This window comes from Myxine glutinosa, chromosome 7, assembly GCF_964187855.1.
Source record: "Myxine glutinosa chromosome 7, kmMyxGlut1.1, whole genome shotgun sequence".
Taxonomy (NCBI): Eukaryota; Metazoa; Chordata; class Myxini; order Myxiniformes; family Myxinidae; genus Myxine; species Myxine glutinosa.
This window is the reverse complement of record NC_136267.1, coordinates 23,260,724-23,277,636: the sequence shown is the minus strand read 5'-3', so window position 1 is coordinate 23,277,636 and position 16,913 is coordinate 23,260,724. Positions and strand designations below refer to the sequence as shown.

General features: G+C 48.9%; 1 protein-coding gene across 3 annotated transcripts in view; it reads left to right on the top strand.

Annotated features, from left to right (window-relative positions):
* The window catches only part of LOC137431059 (macrophage mannose receptor 1), a 234,554-nt gene that overhangs the window by 116,984 nt on the left and 100,657 nt on the right, over positions 1-16,913 (top strand). For all 3 annotated transcript variants that reach the window (XR_013624029.1, XM_068121949.2, XM_068121948.2), the window contains exon 18: positions 15,091-15,152. Coding sequence is in view for 2 of the 3 variants with exons in the window: in XM_068121949.2 (XP_067978050.2) it covers positions 15,091-15,152 (62 nt within the window). In the remaining variant the exon portion in view is untranslated. The remainder of the gene's footprint in view (positions 1-15,090; positions 15,153-16,913) is intronic.

Sequence of the window (16,913 nt, the reverse complement as noted above, 5' to 3'; positions counted from 1 at the left end):
ATGTTTGAGGTCTATATCATTAATGAGGAGAGAGAGGGAGCATCGGGTGAAGGAGAGGGGAGGGGAAGGGTAGGGTCAGATGAAAGATGAGAGGGGGAGGTAGTAAGAGCAGTTGATAGTGTGTCAGAGAATACAGAAGTGTTACAAGAAAGGGAAGGATGAGGAGGACGAAGGGTTTGATGTTGATGGAATGAGGTGCAGTGAGGGGTTCTTTGAGGAGGAGCAGAAGAAAGTAGAAGGTTGGGGGAGGTGGAGGTATAAGATAGAAGGGAGATGAAGTGGGGAGGAGGCAGCTTTGAGAAGGAGGTGGGAGGGGGGAGTATTGGAGAGGGATGGTAGGGGGGGAGATTTGAAGGGGAGGGGTAGGGGGGAGTTTTGAAGAGGAGGAGTTAGGGGGGAGTTTTGGAGGGGAGGGGCAAGGGGGGAGTTTATGAGGGGAGGGGCAAGGGGGGAGTTTCGGAGGGGAGGGGCAAGGGGGAAGATTTGGAGGGGAGGGGCAAGGAGGGAGTTTAGAAAGTGGATGATTAATGAAAGACGAACATTGATAACAAATTGGGTTTATTGTGATTTTCAAGTTAGAGATCCATTTAAGAATGATGGAGGAGGGGTGGAATGAATATGAATTTGGAGCATGTAGTGATTTAGAATTATAAGAGATTGAATTTTTTTTTGAAGTGGAATGAGTTGGAGAAGAAATTGAAAAAAGCCTTTTAAATCGGAAGAAAAACAGCGTGTTGTAATATACCACTGAATAAAACACTGCAGGGGAAAGTTTAAACATATTTAAACAGAACAGTGAAGAACAATCTAATATTCATAAAAATACCAACGGAGAGAGGGAGCCTAGAGGGATAACCATGAGTCACGTGAACAGGGGAAAAGGTGTCCGCAAAAGGAACAGGGCAAAACAGATCTGGGGAATTGCGTGAAAATGGGGGTGAAACACGTGGTCGCAGAACGAACGAACGAAAAGAAGGAAATGTTTTTGTTTTTGTTTTTTATTAGTTAAGAATTTAAACAAGGAAGTATGGGGTGAAAAGACTGGGAAAAGACCTTATTGAAGAAATGCCGATAACCAAATAATGCACGATAAAATAAGATTCCGAAATGGAGCGCCCCCACACATACTCAAATGCAACACAAGGGGAAATATAGAAGAATGAAAGTAATAAATGTAGTGTACTTAGCTCTGAGCGGCTCCTGAACCCCGTCAGGAAACTTCCAGGCCCCAAGCGTGCAATCCGGGCACGGCACAGGCCCTGGCAGTAAGTAGGCCTCAACGCACCCTCATTCACCCAGTCGTGCTCGTCTTCATCATCTGCCTCACCAGAACCCACGTCTCTCAGCACACACATCTCTCCAGATGATGCCTGGACCAACACCATCGAGCCAATGAAAGGACAATGCGGCCGCCCAGATGATCGCCCGGACCAAGAAAAACGAATGCTCAAGCTGCGACCGTCTGCAGGAACTCGGTACACCACTGGCGAAATGTTCAAATTTTTCACCTTTTGTTGCCTTATAGTCTGGAATTAAATTGCATCAAAAAAGCATCTGACAAGTACCTTGGAGTAGAAGAGGGCCACCAAACTTGTTATAAAAATGCACGAAAACAATTACCAAAGAATACCTGCATGGAACAAGGCTGATCCTGAAAACATATCTCACCCCAAGAAACAAAAACAAAGCTATAAACCAACTAGCAGTACCTTTGTTTAGGTACAGCTGTAGAATAGCAAGCTGGCCACAAGCGGATATCAAAAAACTAGATACCAAAATAAGGACACTCAAAAATTAGTGCATCCCAAAAAGTGTACCTGCCGAGGAAAGAAGGAGGTTGGGGCCTTTTGGAACTCAATCAAGTGCACAGAGTGACGACTGTAGAATTATCAAAGTACGTGAAAAGCTCAACAGACTACTGAATACAATTTGTGTACAAACATGAACACAACAAAGCAGAAATGGTATATCTCACTCAAAACACTTCCAAAAACAGGTGCGATTACAAAACATCAAACACCAAACCGAAATAGCAACAAATACAGCCCAACGATTGCAAAAAAAGACAAAAGAAAAATACAAGATTTAACACCAGCAGATATATAGTGACAATTGGGAGAAACACAAAAGAGCAGGGAAATGTAAAAAAGAGTTGGAAAGGTTGAGGATCGACAAAGAAGGATCACTGGAATGGCGACGAAGAGGTCAGCTCACCTGGTATGGAGAACTAATTATTATTAATGCGCAAGATCAAGGACACTACCTTACCTACACAAATGGCCTTAAGAGATGGCAGGACTTTGTCAATCGGACAAGTGTAGGTTCTGCAATGTAGAAACAGAAAGCATGTGTCAGTTGTGTCACCTCCTATTGGGATGTAAAAAAAACTCATGTTAAAACAGCTGTACATCCAAAGGCACAACAAGGTATCTAGAGTAATACACTGACACATCTGCAGAAATTTCAATATCCCAGGTCCACAAAACTCATGGAAACATGAACCAAAAGCAATCATTGAAAACAAGGACATAATGCTCACATATGACCTGATAATCCCATCCAGCTTGAACATAGAAAACAAAACATTGCGACCGGACATTGCACTGAAAAGCATCTCTGACTTGAAAATCACAAGAAACTCATTTTGCAATAAATGTTCGTTTAACATGAATTGTCCAACACTTTCTAAAATCCCAACACACACCAATGCTTCAAAACTACCCCCTCACCCCTCCCCTTCAAATCTCCCCACCCTCCATTTTTCTCCAATGCTCCCCTCTCACCCCTCCTCCTCAAAGCTGCCTCCTCCCCGCTTCCTCTCCCTTCCAACTCATACCTCCACCTTCTCCAACCTTCTTCTTCACTCTGCTCCCCCCCCCCCCCCCCCCCTCAAACAAACCCTCACTGTTCCTCATCCCATCACCATCAAACCATTTGTCATCCCCAACCTTCCCTTTCTCCTAGCTCTTCTGCAATCTCTGACACAATATCAACAGCTCTCCCTACCTCCTCCACTTCCTCGTCTTAACCGACCCCTACCCTGTCCTGTATCCGATACTCCTCCTCCCTCTTCCTTAACTGTATGGACCACAAACATCCGGGGCCTTTGCTCAAACCTGATTAATCTCTCCATACAGGTCGCTTCTGACAAACCAGACTTAATCTGCTTAACAGAAACATTCCTCCTTCAAGATGTCTCTGATTCCTCCATATCTCTCCCTGGTTACTCCCTCCTCCGGTGTGATAAAACTGAGCCTCGTCCTAGTGGTGGAGTTGCTATCTTTATCAAAAACTCTCTTCCTCACTCTCCTTGCACTGCGCTCTCTCCAACACACCCCCAGGCGTTCCTCTAGCTACGGCTTCCCACCTTTTGTTCATATGTGTGTTGTACTGTCCACCAAACAGTGATGACTCCATTTACATCTCGCTGTCTGATAACATGGACTAACTTCTATTCACTCATCCCAACTCTCTCTTTCTCATATGTGGCGACGTCAACTGTCATCATGCCAACTGGCCGGGTGTGGGTACCTCTCTCACCAGCCATGGCATCTCAGCAAAGAACAATCTGCAACTCATTGGGACTGACACGATCTGTCAATTTCTCGACCCGGATCTCAGTCAACGGAGCATCTTCTCTTCTAGACTTGGTTATGATAAACTTCCCTGCAAATGTCTGCTGTTCTTCTTCTGCTCCAATCGGTTCTTCTGATCATTTCCTTGTTGGAGTGGACGTCTCTCTGACCATTCTCAGAGAACCTCCTCAGTGTCGACGAGTCTGGCATTTCACTCAAGCCACTGGTACAGTCTTCAAGCAACCATCAATAATCTGAACTGGTCTCCTATCTCCACTGCCTCTGACATCAACGAATCCTGGGAATTCTTCCAAAGTAAATTGCTCTCTCTCATACACATATTTATCCCATCTCATCTTCAGTTGTCATACCCTTCCTCCGGTCCATGGTACACTGAATCTTGTGTTGAGGCAGTTGTCCTGAAACAACTTGCCTTTGCCTCATGGAAGGCAAATCCAACTGAAGGCAATCTCCATTCCTTTCACAAAGCTAGGAACAAATGTGTGTCTACCCTCAGATGAGCCAGGAAACAATATCTCTCTACTCTGAAGACTGAACTCTCAAACCTGTCTCCCTCCTCCAAATCCTGGTGGTGTCTGGTCAAATCTGTTTCTGGTGTTTCTTCCCCTTCCATCCCCTCCCTTCCCTCAAACGGGTACACAGCTCACACCGCACGTGACAAAGCCGAATGCCTCAACTCTGTGTTTGCCTCAAAATATTGCGTCCCAAACCCATTGCTCTGTACCCACCTTACCCAGTCGAACCCAGCTGCTCCTGGACTCCGTGACCTTCTCTCCCGACAAGGTGGAGAAGTTTCTGTCAAACCTCGACTCTGATTCTGCAACTGGACCAGACAGCATCAGGATATGCGTCCTAACATCCTGCTCTGTCACTCTATCACACCCTCTCTCTGTTTGCTTCACCCTCTGTTTTCTGCCATCTGCTTGGAAATCAGCCAACATTACCGCTTTACACAAAAAGGCGCAAAAACTGATTCTTGCAACTACAGACCAATCAGCCTGCACCCAATAATCAGCAAGGTCATGGAATCCATCATCGCTTCCGATATGAAATCTTTCCTCTTCCCCAATGGCTTGATCTCGGAACATCAATTTAGAATTAGACCAGGTCACTCTACTCTGGACATGCTAATTTTGCTGTCTCAATAATCGATGGAGGTTCTCAATGCCAAACTAGAAATCAGAGCTGTCTCACTTGACATATCTTGTGCCTTCAATACGGGCTGGCACCCCGCGCTGCTCACCAAACTCTCCTCCTATGGTATCCATGGAAAGCTCCATGCATGGCTTGCCAACTTCCTCTCTGGTCGTAGTCAACGTGTGGCCCTGAATGGGTTTCTTTCATCTCCCCTTCCTGTTTAGGCTGGAGTTCCCCAAGGCAGTGTTCTGGGCCCAGTGCTTTTTCTGGCCTTCATTCATGATCTCAACGACTCTGGAAAATCCTCTCTATCTCTTTGCTGATGACTCCACTCTCTGCCGCTCCATATCTCAACCCTCAGATCGGCAGGCAGCAGCCTCCCCATTCTCTGCAGACCTGGACAATATCACAAACTGGTCAAACAAGTGGCACATGTCCTTCAATCCTGACAAATCTCACACTCTCACTTTTTCTCTATGTAAAGACCGTCTGGATAACCCTCCCATCTACTTTCTCAACAATCCTCTTGAAGAAGTTCTGTCACTCAAGCTTTTGGATCTCACTATCTGCCCTGATCTTTCCAGGAAAAACCACATTTCGAAGCTGCCCTCCAAAGCCAGTCGCCGACTGGGCATCCTCCGTCGTGTGAAGTCCTTTCTGGGCACTTCTGAGCTCCTCACCACAAACAAAGTTTTCATCCGCAGCTCAATGGAATACTGTTCTCCTCTCTGGGCTATCTCGGCTTCACACTGTTGAAACCAAAGCTTTCAGAATCATTGGTATCTCCCATGATGAAGCTGATTCTGAGGGCCTTTCTCTCTCTCTCACCGCACGCAGGTTGGTGGGCTTTCTGTCTTCTCCCAACTCCTTTCCTGCCAGCTCCCCCTGCTCTATCTGTGCTCTGTTCTCCAAATATGCCTGCAGGATGCACAAGATCTGCCATCAACCCTCTTATGGTTAAACTGCCAAAATCAAGACTCTCTGCTCGCATTCACTCTTTCATTCCCCTTTTCTCCCGCATCTGGAACAAACTCCCTCACTCCCATCAATCCATCTCCTCCCTCCAGGTCTTCAAAATTGCTGTTCACCACCATCTCTTATCTTCCCCCATCCAAAACCTTGATCTTTTCTACCCCTGTTAAAACACCCCAAATCCACCTCTTAAAATCCCCTACTTCTTTCGTGAAGTACCTAGTAGTGTCCATTTGTTTTATACCGTGTACCCTCTCCCACCTCCAGCCCTCTCTCTCTTCCACAGATCTACCGACGTCCCTGTTCTCTACTGTTGTTGTGCTTGTATGCTTTCTTCTCTCTCCCCCTCTTGTGTCCCACTCCCTTTATGTATTGTATGTTTTATGGGTCTGTGCCTGTTTTCGTGTGTAATGTGTTTTTTCTTACTCGAGCCTTGGCTCTGTATACAAAAAAATATATTAATTGAAAAAAGATATGAAATGGAAAAGAAGGCATTGCTGATTGAGATATCAGCACCCAGTGATTTTGTCCTAAATAATGCAGAATTCAAGAAAATGACCAAATACTAAGACCTCAAGAATGAAGTGAAAATATCCTGGAATCTGAAGAGCGTCAAAATTGTACCATTGATAATTGGAGCAACAGAATGAAAAAGAAGAACCTTGCAGAGATCTTAAAAACCATCCCAGGGAACATTACCACAAACGAACTACAGTTGGAGGCTGTACGGGCTCAGTGACGATCCTGAAAAGAGCCCTTGCAACAAAATTTTGAGAACAACAAAACTTCACAACTTAGCCCATGGATTGCAATCCTCATCGAAGCAGGGTTGGATACTTTGAGTCCGTTCTGACCCAAATTATGGCGATAACAATAAACGAGACACACACACACACACACACACACACACACACACACACACACACACACACACACACACATGCCCTCACATGCACCACCTTAACACCACCCCTTAATCCCTCCTCCTCTCTATAAAACATTATAACCAAAATGAAGTCTTCATATAACAGATGTGAAGGTTGAAAGAGATGTCTGGAAATCAATTACATAATGTCGAGTTGCGTTAAGCATACTCTAACATACTCCAAGTGCAAAGTCACAACTCGAATTTAAATGCAAGTGTATGTGGGGAAGAGTGAGTGAGAATGGGGGTTGGGGGTCAATGAGGGGAAATGGGAGGGCAGAGATGGGCAGAGGAGGGGAGGGGTGGGGGACAATTCACATCTCATCACACATTCTGAAATACATCTGCAGGTAGTTCACTTCTTCCCAGGTTTGTGTATGATTGGCTTCGTTGGCAGCGGTTTTTGTTTCAAATGCCCTTTACTGACCCCGTTACAACTTCTGCTAGATCTCGTTAATGTACTCTTGTGGTGGACACGAAAGCTCACTGGCGTGAGGGCATCATTCCGCGCACCAAGTGGGCGGCGGCCACGCCCGAGGGGTAGGCGTGGCCGTGGGATATACACCAGGCGCACAGCCCGGAGCGCTCCAGTGCTACAGTTGAGCTCTTATAATAAAGACTCTTGAACTTACCACGTTGTCCGCTTCCTCCTTGTTATACAAGTAGCGCGCGTGGCACCGCACTTCATAGGTGACCCTCCGACGTTCTGGTCAGCCGTCGCTGACCACCCGAACCCGCCACAGCAATGGCAACCAACGCGGTCCAAATCAAACTCCCCGAGTTCTGGGAGGCTCAAGCCGAAGTTTGGTTCCTGCAGGCAGAAGCCCAGTTCCGACTTCGAGGCATCACGGTGGACGAGACCATGTACTGCCATGTGGTCGCCTCCCTCGGGCCCGGCACGGCCGCCCGCGTCGTGTCGGTCCTGAGGAACCCACCGGCCGACGGCAGGTACGAGGCGATCAAGCGTCTCCTCCTCGCCACGTTCAGCCTCACGGTGGACGCTCGGGCCGACCGCCTCCTGGACCTCCCCGAGCTCGGTGACACGCGACCGTCGGTCCGCATGGACCATATGATGTCGTTGATGGGCGACGAAACCCCGAACGCTCTATTCCGGGCGTTATTTCGACGCCAGCTGCCGGCACGAGTCCGCCTCGCGTTGGCCGGTTCTGCGACAACGGAACCCCGAGCTCTCGCTGCCGAGGCCGACAGGTTCTTCGCGGCTTTGGACACCCAGGCGAGTTTTGGCGCGGCCGTCGCGGCTCTCGGGGCTGACCCTGATGCTGATGCACCACACCTCGTGGATCTCAAGGCTGATGCGCACTTCGTGTCCGCCGCCACGCCACGCCCACCACCGCCGCCACGGAGAAAACCGTGGCCTCCGCCGCCTTCGCCGCAAACCTGGTGTTTCTTCCACGCCAAGTTTGGCCACGAGGCTCGGCAATGTCGCCCGCCGTGCTCATTCGGCAGGTCGGGAAACGCCTGGGTCGGCCCTCGGTAGTGGCACTGAGCGCCGGCCGTTCAAACAGCCTACTGTTCATCACGGACACCTTATCCGGGCGCCGTTACCTGTACCACACGGGAGCGCAGGTGAGTGTCGTTCCCGCCGGTATGTCCGACAAGCAGTCCGCGGGCCGGGGCCCCGCGCTGCTTGCTGCCAACGGTACATCCATTCGCACGTACGGAAAACGCTGCCTTTCTCTGCGGTTCGGAGGGCAGGTTTTCCTGTGGTCGTTCGTCACTGCCGACGTGCCTATGGCACTGCTTGGTGCGGACTTCCTGTGTGCCAATGGTCTGCTGGTGGACGTAAAGCACAAAAGGCTTGTCCAGGCTGAGACGTTCAGCTCGCTCGCGTGCGCGCTGCCCGCCTCGTTGAGCAGCTCCCGGAGCGGCTCATCGAGCGGCTCGCCGGGCGTCTTGCTGAGCGGTTCGGTTCCGGCCAGGTTCATCTGTACGCTTCCGGCAGCGAACGAATTCACCCGCCTCCTCGCTGGTTTCCCGGCCCTCACGTGGCCCACCTTCTCGGCGGGGGCCGTCAAGCACGGAGTGGAACACCACAATCCTCACCGCCAGGCCACCGGTCTACGCCCGGGCATGCCGCCTCGAGCCGACAAAGCTCGCGGTAGCTAAAGCAGAGTTCGCTACGCTGGAGCGGCTCGGCATCGTGCGGCGCTCCGAGAGTGCTTGGGCGTCGCTGCTTCACATCGTGCCAAAGCCCGGCGGGGGATGGCGACCGTGCGGGGACTACCGGCGCCTCAACGACGCCACCACCCCCGACCGCTACCCCGTCCCCCACATTCAGGACTTCTCCGCCCGGTTGGCGGGCATGTCCTTCTTTTCGAATGTGGACCTCATACGCGGCTACCATCAGGTCCCCGTCAGGCCGGAGGACATCCCGAAGACGGCGGTCATCACGCCATTCGGACTTTTCTAATTTCTTCGGATGCCCTTCGGTTTGAAGAATGCGGCTCAGGCGTTCCAGCGACTAATGGACAGCATCTTGCGCGACTTGGATTTCGTCTACGTCTACCTGGACGACATCCTTGTCGCCAGCGCGTCCCGCGAAGAGCACCTACACCATCTCCACACGCTCTTCGAATGTCTGGGCCAGCATGGCCTCATCGTGAACCCCGCCAAGTGCCGGTTCGGCGTCGCGGACATCGACTTTTTGGGGCACCGCGTCACCAGGCACGGGGCCATCCCCCTACCGGCCAAGGTGGAGGCGGTGACGCGGGGAAGGCCAACCCGGTGGCGGATTGCCTTTCCCGGTCCGTCGCCCACGCAGTCCACCTTGGCATCGACTATGCCCGGATGGCGGCGGACCAGGCCGCCGACCCCGGCGTCCAGGCCTTGCGGACCGCCGTCACGGGCCTCCGCGTCACCGAGGTGCCGTTCGATGGCGCGGGCACGGCCCTCTTGTGCGACGTCTCCCTCGGGCGGCCTCGCCCCATCGTGCCCGCGGGCTGGCATCGCCAGGTTTTTGACGCCATCCACGGCCTGTCCCACCCGGGCACGAAGGCCTCCCAGAGGTTGGTCGCTGACAAGTTTGTCTGGCATGGCCTCTGGAAGGCCGTCCGCGGCTGGACCAGGACGTGCCTCGCGTGCCAGCGCGCGAAGGTGCACCGGCACACCCAGGCCCCATTGGCCCCGTTCACGGTGCCAGAACGTAGGTTCGACCACGTGCACGTGGACCCGGTGGGACCTCTGCCCCCCTTGCGGGGTTTCACCTATGTCCTGACAATGGTGGACCGCACCACCCGGTGGCCGGAGGCCGTGCCTTTGACGGCGTCGACGGCGGCGGACATCGCGCAGGCGTTCATCGCCACCTGTGTCGCCCGGTTCGGCGCCCCCTCGGACATCTCGTCCGACCGCGGCCCCCAGTTCACCTCAGAGATCTGGGGGGCGGTCGCACGGGGGCTCGGGGTCCAGCTGCACCGAACCACGGCCTACCACCCCCAGGCCAACGGCCTGTGCGAGCGGTTCCACCGCTCGTTGAAGGCCGCGCTCCGGGCCACCCTCCGCGACGGCGGCTGGGTCGACAGGCTCCCCTGGGTCCTGCTGGGCCTCCGGACGGCGCCCAAGGACGACCTGCACGCATCCGCGGCGGAGTTGGTCTTCGGACAACCGCTGCGGGTGCCGGGCGAGTTCCTCCCCGAACCCACGGCACCATGGTCCGCGGCGCAGGAGCGCTCCGCGCTGCAGGAGACAGCCCGGAGGTTCGCCCCGGTGCCGACGGCGCACCACGGGCACCCGCCTACGCACGTCGCCCCGGAGCTTCGCACTGCGGAGTACGTCTTCATCCGGCACGACGCCAACCGGACACCACTGCGGCCCCCGTACGACGGGCCTTTCCGCGTGCTGGAGACCGGGGTGAAACATTTCACCTTGGACATCGGCGGTACTCCCGACCGCGTCTCGGTGGATCGCCTCAAGCCGGCCCACCTCGACGTGGACCACCCACCGCCGGTGGCTCGGCCCCCGCGTCGGGGCCGCTCCCCTGCGGGCGGACCCCCGGCACCGCCCAGGCCCGCCGGCACACCGCCCCCCGGTCCTGCACCCATCCCGGGTGCAGCCGGAGGCATCCCAGCTGGCATCCCTGCACCCCGGACGCCGCTGGTCGCCAGAGGGCGCTTCGGCCGGGTCATCCATTTGCCCCGCAAACTGGCCCTCCAGGTGCGTGGGAATTCTGGGGGGGCGCGTGTGGCGGACACGAAAGCTCACTGGCGTGAGGGCATCATTCCGCGCACCAAGTGGGCGGTGGCCACGCCCGAGGGGTAGGCATGGCCGCGGGATATACACCGGGTGCGCAGCCCGGAGCGCTCCAGTGCTACAGTTGAGCTCTTATAATAAAGACTCTTGAACTTACCGCGTTGTCCGCTTCCTCCTTGTTATACAAGTCGCGCGCGTAGCACCGCGCTTCACTCTGCTTGTTAACAATGAGATGTAGGTAACAATGAAATGTGATGTTTATATGTTCCTTGTGAGTTATACTACCATTAATACTGTTGTTATATTCATTCATTAAATTTTAAAAATTGTACCCATGCAGGCTAAAGATGGTCGAAGAAGAAATGCGGGCAAAGGGGTTAACAAGGGGAGATGCAGAAAATAGGGTAAAATGGAGAAGATTGTCATGGGGACCGCAAGGCTAACCCCCGCTCTAGCAGGGAAAATGGCCTTAAAATGCCTGTTGTTGAATTCTAATTCTAAAAACAATTGAAGTTGTTTTTTTAAATCAGAAAATACAGGTTCAGAAAGGTCTCATGTTTTAGCCCCAAAGTGACCGACATCAATGACTGTGCAGACCAAGTGTGGCCAACTTTAAAATCATACTAAAATACGTCATTTCGTGTCTGTCTGTCTGTCTGATTAATTTTTGATGTCCTTACATTCCGTCATTACTTATCCAATCTCAACCAAACTTGACAGGATGACAAAGGGTTACATAATGAAGGTTGTAGTGCATTCATTTGCCCCTCTCCCCAAGGGGGTTTTCTCCCCGGAGCGGATTTTCCCCGCCATTGCCATCAATGGCGTTGCATGTTGAGGTGTATATCAATGTTAAATTAGCTTTATCGAGGCGTTTGTCCAAAGAAGAAGATTTATTGTGGCGTTTTTCCAAAGACGCTTTTAATAACAAAATTAATGATAATCGCATATTGTTAATGTTATTACAAAACAATCTTAATAGCCGGCGAAGCCGGTGTTGTGAATGAACGCGTATGTATTATGTGGAAAAGCCAGATTTTGCTGGATCCTTTGAGAATTTCGAAGCTTTGACGCACCAAATCGCTCCATGGAGGCCGCCATCTTGCGGATGCAGAAGTATGCCGAAACAATTATTATTGCGAAAAGGTTCAATGGAGGCTTTGGCGGAGGCTTTGGCTTCGCCGGCTCATTGCGGCTTTGCAGTAGGGTCATATTACTAATCATGTCCCACTTCCCCAAGGCGTTTTTCCTGCAGTGATAACGTGTATAAATAGCTTATAGTTATAATGGTGTTTCCGTGGGAGCAACGGTTTCTACAGGAAGTAAAATATTATAAACCACAAACACGTATGTTTAGCTTTATAAGCAGTCGATAATGCTCTTTATAACACTAAATGAAGAAATTTGGAGGAATCCCGACATCCATGAAGTAAGGTTTAAGCCCCAGTCATACCGGTCATTTTCAGGCCACGAATCGCCACGACCTAAGATCGGGGCGACATTCTTGGCCAGATCGTAGTGGGGTCCTGGCGATTCCTGGATGATCGGGGGTGTACTTGGCAGTTCGGGTCGAGACGGGAAGCCGCCCCGACAATTTTGAACTGTTCAAAATTTTCGTGGCGTTTTTCAAACTCTTGCTGCTGTCTGGAGGGTGTCGTACGGGCGCGTGTGGGCATCGGGAAAATGGTCGTGGAGTGTCTTGCGGCGGTCGGGAAACTTGGCTGCCACGATTCGCTCCGCATCCAGCAAGCACTGATACGACCGCCGTACGTCCTCACATGGACGCCGTACGACTGCCATCACGATCTTCCAAGAATTGCCCCGATCCGTCCCGACCACGTTCGCGCAGCAGTACGACGACTCACGATCATTGCCGATCTCTCACGAATTAACAAGACTCCGCCAAGACTGCCGTAAGCATGCAGTAAGCACCAGTAGGCGCCAGTACGACCTGTCACAAGACCGGGTATATATAGGCGATCCCCGGCGGCGAAATCATTTCATCTCCTGATTCCAAGCTGGTCACATCGATCACATCCAAGCTGGTCACGGCGGCCGCGTGATTGTGCACGTCTTCCGGGATCTCCTCCCCCTCTTCCTGGCTGGCGGCATCATTGGAAGGCTTGGAGTTGATGATTTATATAAACGACAAACAAAAATAACGTGAATTAGCGTCGTCTGAATTTTAAGATCGTAGTTAGGTCGGCGCGATTCTTGGCCGTTCTTATATAGGGCAAGGACGGCCGTCGCGCAGTCGGGCTCGGACGGGTGGGCACGTACGCGTGCGTACTGCGGTCGTAGTGAGGTCGTAGTGCCGTTGTAGTGCGGTCGTAGTGGGATCGGGGTGGATCGGGGTGGATCGGGGCGGATCGGGGCGGATCGGGGCGAAAACGTGTGGGCACGGGCTAGGACTTGTGGAGATCTTGCCGCGCACTTGGCGGATCGGGCTTTGTCGGCGCGGCGGTCACGGCGCGATCGTACGGGAGTCATGGCAGGGGTGTTTTGGTATGACTGTGGGAAAATTTACAGCCGATCTTGCCGAAAAGTCGTGTTGGTGCGGGGAATCGCCAGGTCGGGGGTGATCGGGGCGATTCGTGGCCACTCAAATCCGGTATGACTGGGGCTTTACTTGCAGAATTGAGCGTAGATCTACTCTACTCTATATATCCCACAAATGTTGGGTTAATAACATGGCCCTTTCTGCCGCTAAAGTGGCATTTTTCGGAACGAACTTTCGAAACTCGGTCCTGCTGTTTCATACGAAACTGAAAGGGAGAAGCTCGGGGTGTGCTCCTTTAGCAAGCAGCTGGCTGGCGCTTGCCAAGCCAGCTGTTCCTTAACGGTTTAGAATGGAGTGCTTGCTCAAATGCTTAAACCACTTGGCGATCTCTTCACAAGAAACTTGGCAAATGAACACGCACCCAATGTTCTTGAGACCCGCCCATAGATCGACTGTAATCTACATACCCCAAAGAGGAATGACCCTTTTTTCCGCTCCCGTAGTGAGCGGGTGTACGAGTACTCAAAATACAACATATGTCTGAAGTCAGCCACAAGAGTTGAAAGAAATTTTCAGCATTTGCCTATTTTGACAAAAAAAAATCCCTTCTAATTGAGTTTTACTTGTACCTTTTCCCTTTAAAAAAATATAGATTCATTCAAATACAAATAATTGTACACCTCACCTTTCCTATTCCATCTCCATGCGCTGCATGACGTCATTGCCAGGCACCGAAGGGGGCCCAGCGATGACGTGCGCTGAAAGGGAGTATTCAGTTTTCACTCCGTTTGTTTGGTTGATTTCTTGTTCGTTTTCTTGTTACCTCCGCCACCAAAGGTGGATGGAGGTTATGTTTTCACCCCGGTCTGTCTGTTTGTTACTTGCAAAATCGAAGATTTTTCAAGTTTATTGGTCAGTTGCGTTTGTTATTCTGTCTGTTTGTTTGTCTGTCTGTTTGTTTGTCACTTGCCTACAGGTCACAATTCTAAACCGATCGTCATGAAACTTCACTAAGGTGTAGAGGTCGTCACAGTTGAGAAGCCTATTGATTTTGAGGTCGAAGGTCATCTGGAGATCGAATTTCTAAAATCTCCAATTTTCATCCGATTGACTTGGAAATTGAACAGTATTTTTATATTGAGTCACTAAATTGGGAAACCAACTAGTTATGGGGTCAAAAGGTCAAAGGTCAACTCAAGGTCAAACTTCCAAAATCAATTTTCATCTGGAAATCCCGTCAATTTTCATCCGATTGACTTGAAAATGTAACAGCATTTGCGTAGTGCCTCCGTGAATTGGGAAACCACCTTTTTTGAGGTCAAAGGTCAAAGGTCAACTCTAGGGCAAACTTCTAAAATCATCAATTTTCATCTAAAAATCGTCACTTTTCATCCTATTGAACAAAGCTTTGATCAAGATCGTAAATTTTGATCTTGATGAAATGGACAATTTCATGGATCAATGGCAACCTTTGGGGGGGGGGGGGGGGGAGGGTGGTGGATTTCGCAAATATCGTGCTCTGCATGATGTCTTCTTGTTTATTTATTTGACATGGGGGCGGTGTACTTTGAATGGATCTGTGCTTATTTGATCGTTTCCTGCTGCCGCTGCTGCTATACCTATTTATATCTGAGTTTTTAATCATCCTACCATACCAATAATATAATAAAATATATCCAAAAACGAATTCTTTGTCTAATGTGTTGCATGTTTCCTTGTGCTGACATTTGTAAAACTCATTCATGTGTTTTCAGGTGTTTCAAGCCGGCAGCCCGGAATTGTGGATTGGTCTTCGTTTAAAAGAAGGAAAATTTAAGTAAATATTTCACCCCTTTCATTTATACTCGGGACGGCAAAGTTGTATTTCACAAACATATTGCATGGCTACCTGTGAATGTCAATGAGGATAATAAAGGGAAATAAAACGAGTGAAAAATATATTTAATTTTTTATAAAACAAGACAATACAACAGTAGCAACAACATAATTGTTGTTGACTTGTTGCTGCTGTTGTAGTGTCTGTGGTTGTTGTGTGTTTCCTTCATTGTACTTTTATATCTTTTATATTGCTTCGAGAAATATTACTACAGTATAAATCATGTGTGCATCTTCCTTAGTCCTTCTAAAGGGTTCTGAAAGGTTCCTTCTGTCATAGAACAATAAATTATACCGTTGGAACCACTGCATTAAGCTCCCATTAGCGCTTCTTCCTCACCTTCTTCTTCCTCCTCTTCTTATTTATCTACTTCTTCATAATCAATTCCGGAAAGTGTGCTTTTAAAACAAACATTTTTATGTTTAAAAGGACACAAGTTTTCGTTTCAAGTAAATCGATTATCAGCTTTCCAACCAAGTAAATTGATTATTAGCTTTCCAACCAAGTAAATTGATTATTGGCTTTCCAACCAAGTAAATTGATTATTAGCTTTCCAACCAAGTAAATTGATTATTAGCTTTCCAAACAAGTAAATTGATTATCAGCTTTCCAACCAAGTAAATTGATTATTAGCTTTCCAAACAAGTAAATTGATTATCAGCTTTCCAAACAAGTAAATTGATTATCAGCTTTCCAACCAAGTAAATTGATTATCGCCTTTCCATCCAAGTAAATTGATTATTGGCTTTCCAACCAAGTAAATTGATTATTAGCTTTCCAACCAAGTAAATTGATTATCAGCTTTCCAACCAAGTAAATTGATTATTAGCTTTCCAAACAAGTAAATTGATTATCAGCTTTCTAACCAAGTAAATTGATTATTGGCTTTCCAACCAAGTAAATTGATTATTAGCTTTCCAACCAAGTAAATTGATTATTAGCTTTCCAAACAAGTAAATTGATTATCAGCTTTCCAACCAAGTAAATTGATTATTAGCTTTCCAACCAAGTAAATTGATTATTAACTTTCCAAACAAGTAAATCGATTATCAGCTTTCCAAACAAGTAAATTGATTATTAGCTTTCCAACCAAGTAAATTGATTATTAGCTTTCCAAACAAGTAAATTGATTATCAGCTTTCCAACCAAGTAAATTGATTATTAGCTTTCCAAACAAGTAAATTGATTATCAGCTTTCCAACCAAGTAAATTGATTATTAGCTTTCCAAACAAGTAAATTGATTATTAGCTTTCCAACCAAGTAAATTGATTATTAGCTTTCCAAACAAGTAAATTGATTATCAGCTTTCCAACCAAGTAAATTGATTATTAGCTTTCCAAACAAGTAAATTGATTATCAGCCTTCCAACCAAGTAAATTGATTATTGGCTTTCCAACCAAGTAAATTGATTATTAGCTTTCCAACCAAGTAAATTGATTATTAGCTTTCCAAACAAGTAAATTGATTATCAGCTTTCCAACCAAGTAAATTGATTATTAGCTTTCCAAACAAGTAAATTGATTATCAGCTTTCCAAACAAGTAAATTGATTATCAGCTTTCCAAACAAGTAAATTGATTATCGGCTTTCCATCCAAGTAAATTGATTATTGGCTTTCCAACCAAGTAAATTGATTATTAGCTTTCCAACCAAGTAAATTGATTATCAGCTTTCCAACCAAGTAAATTGATTATTAGCTTT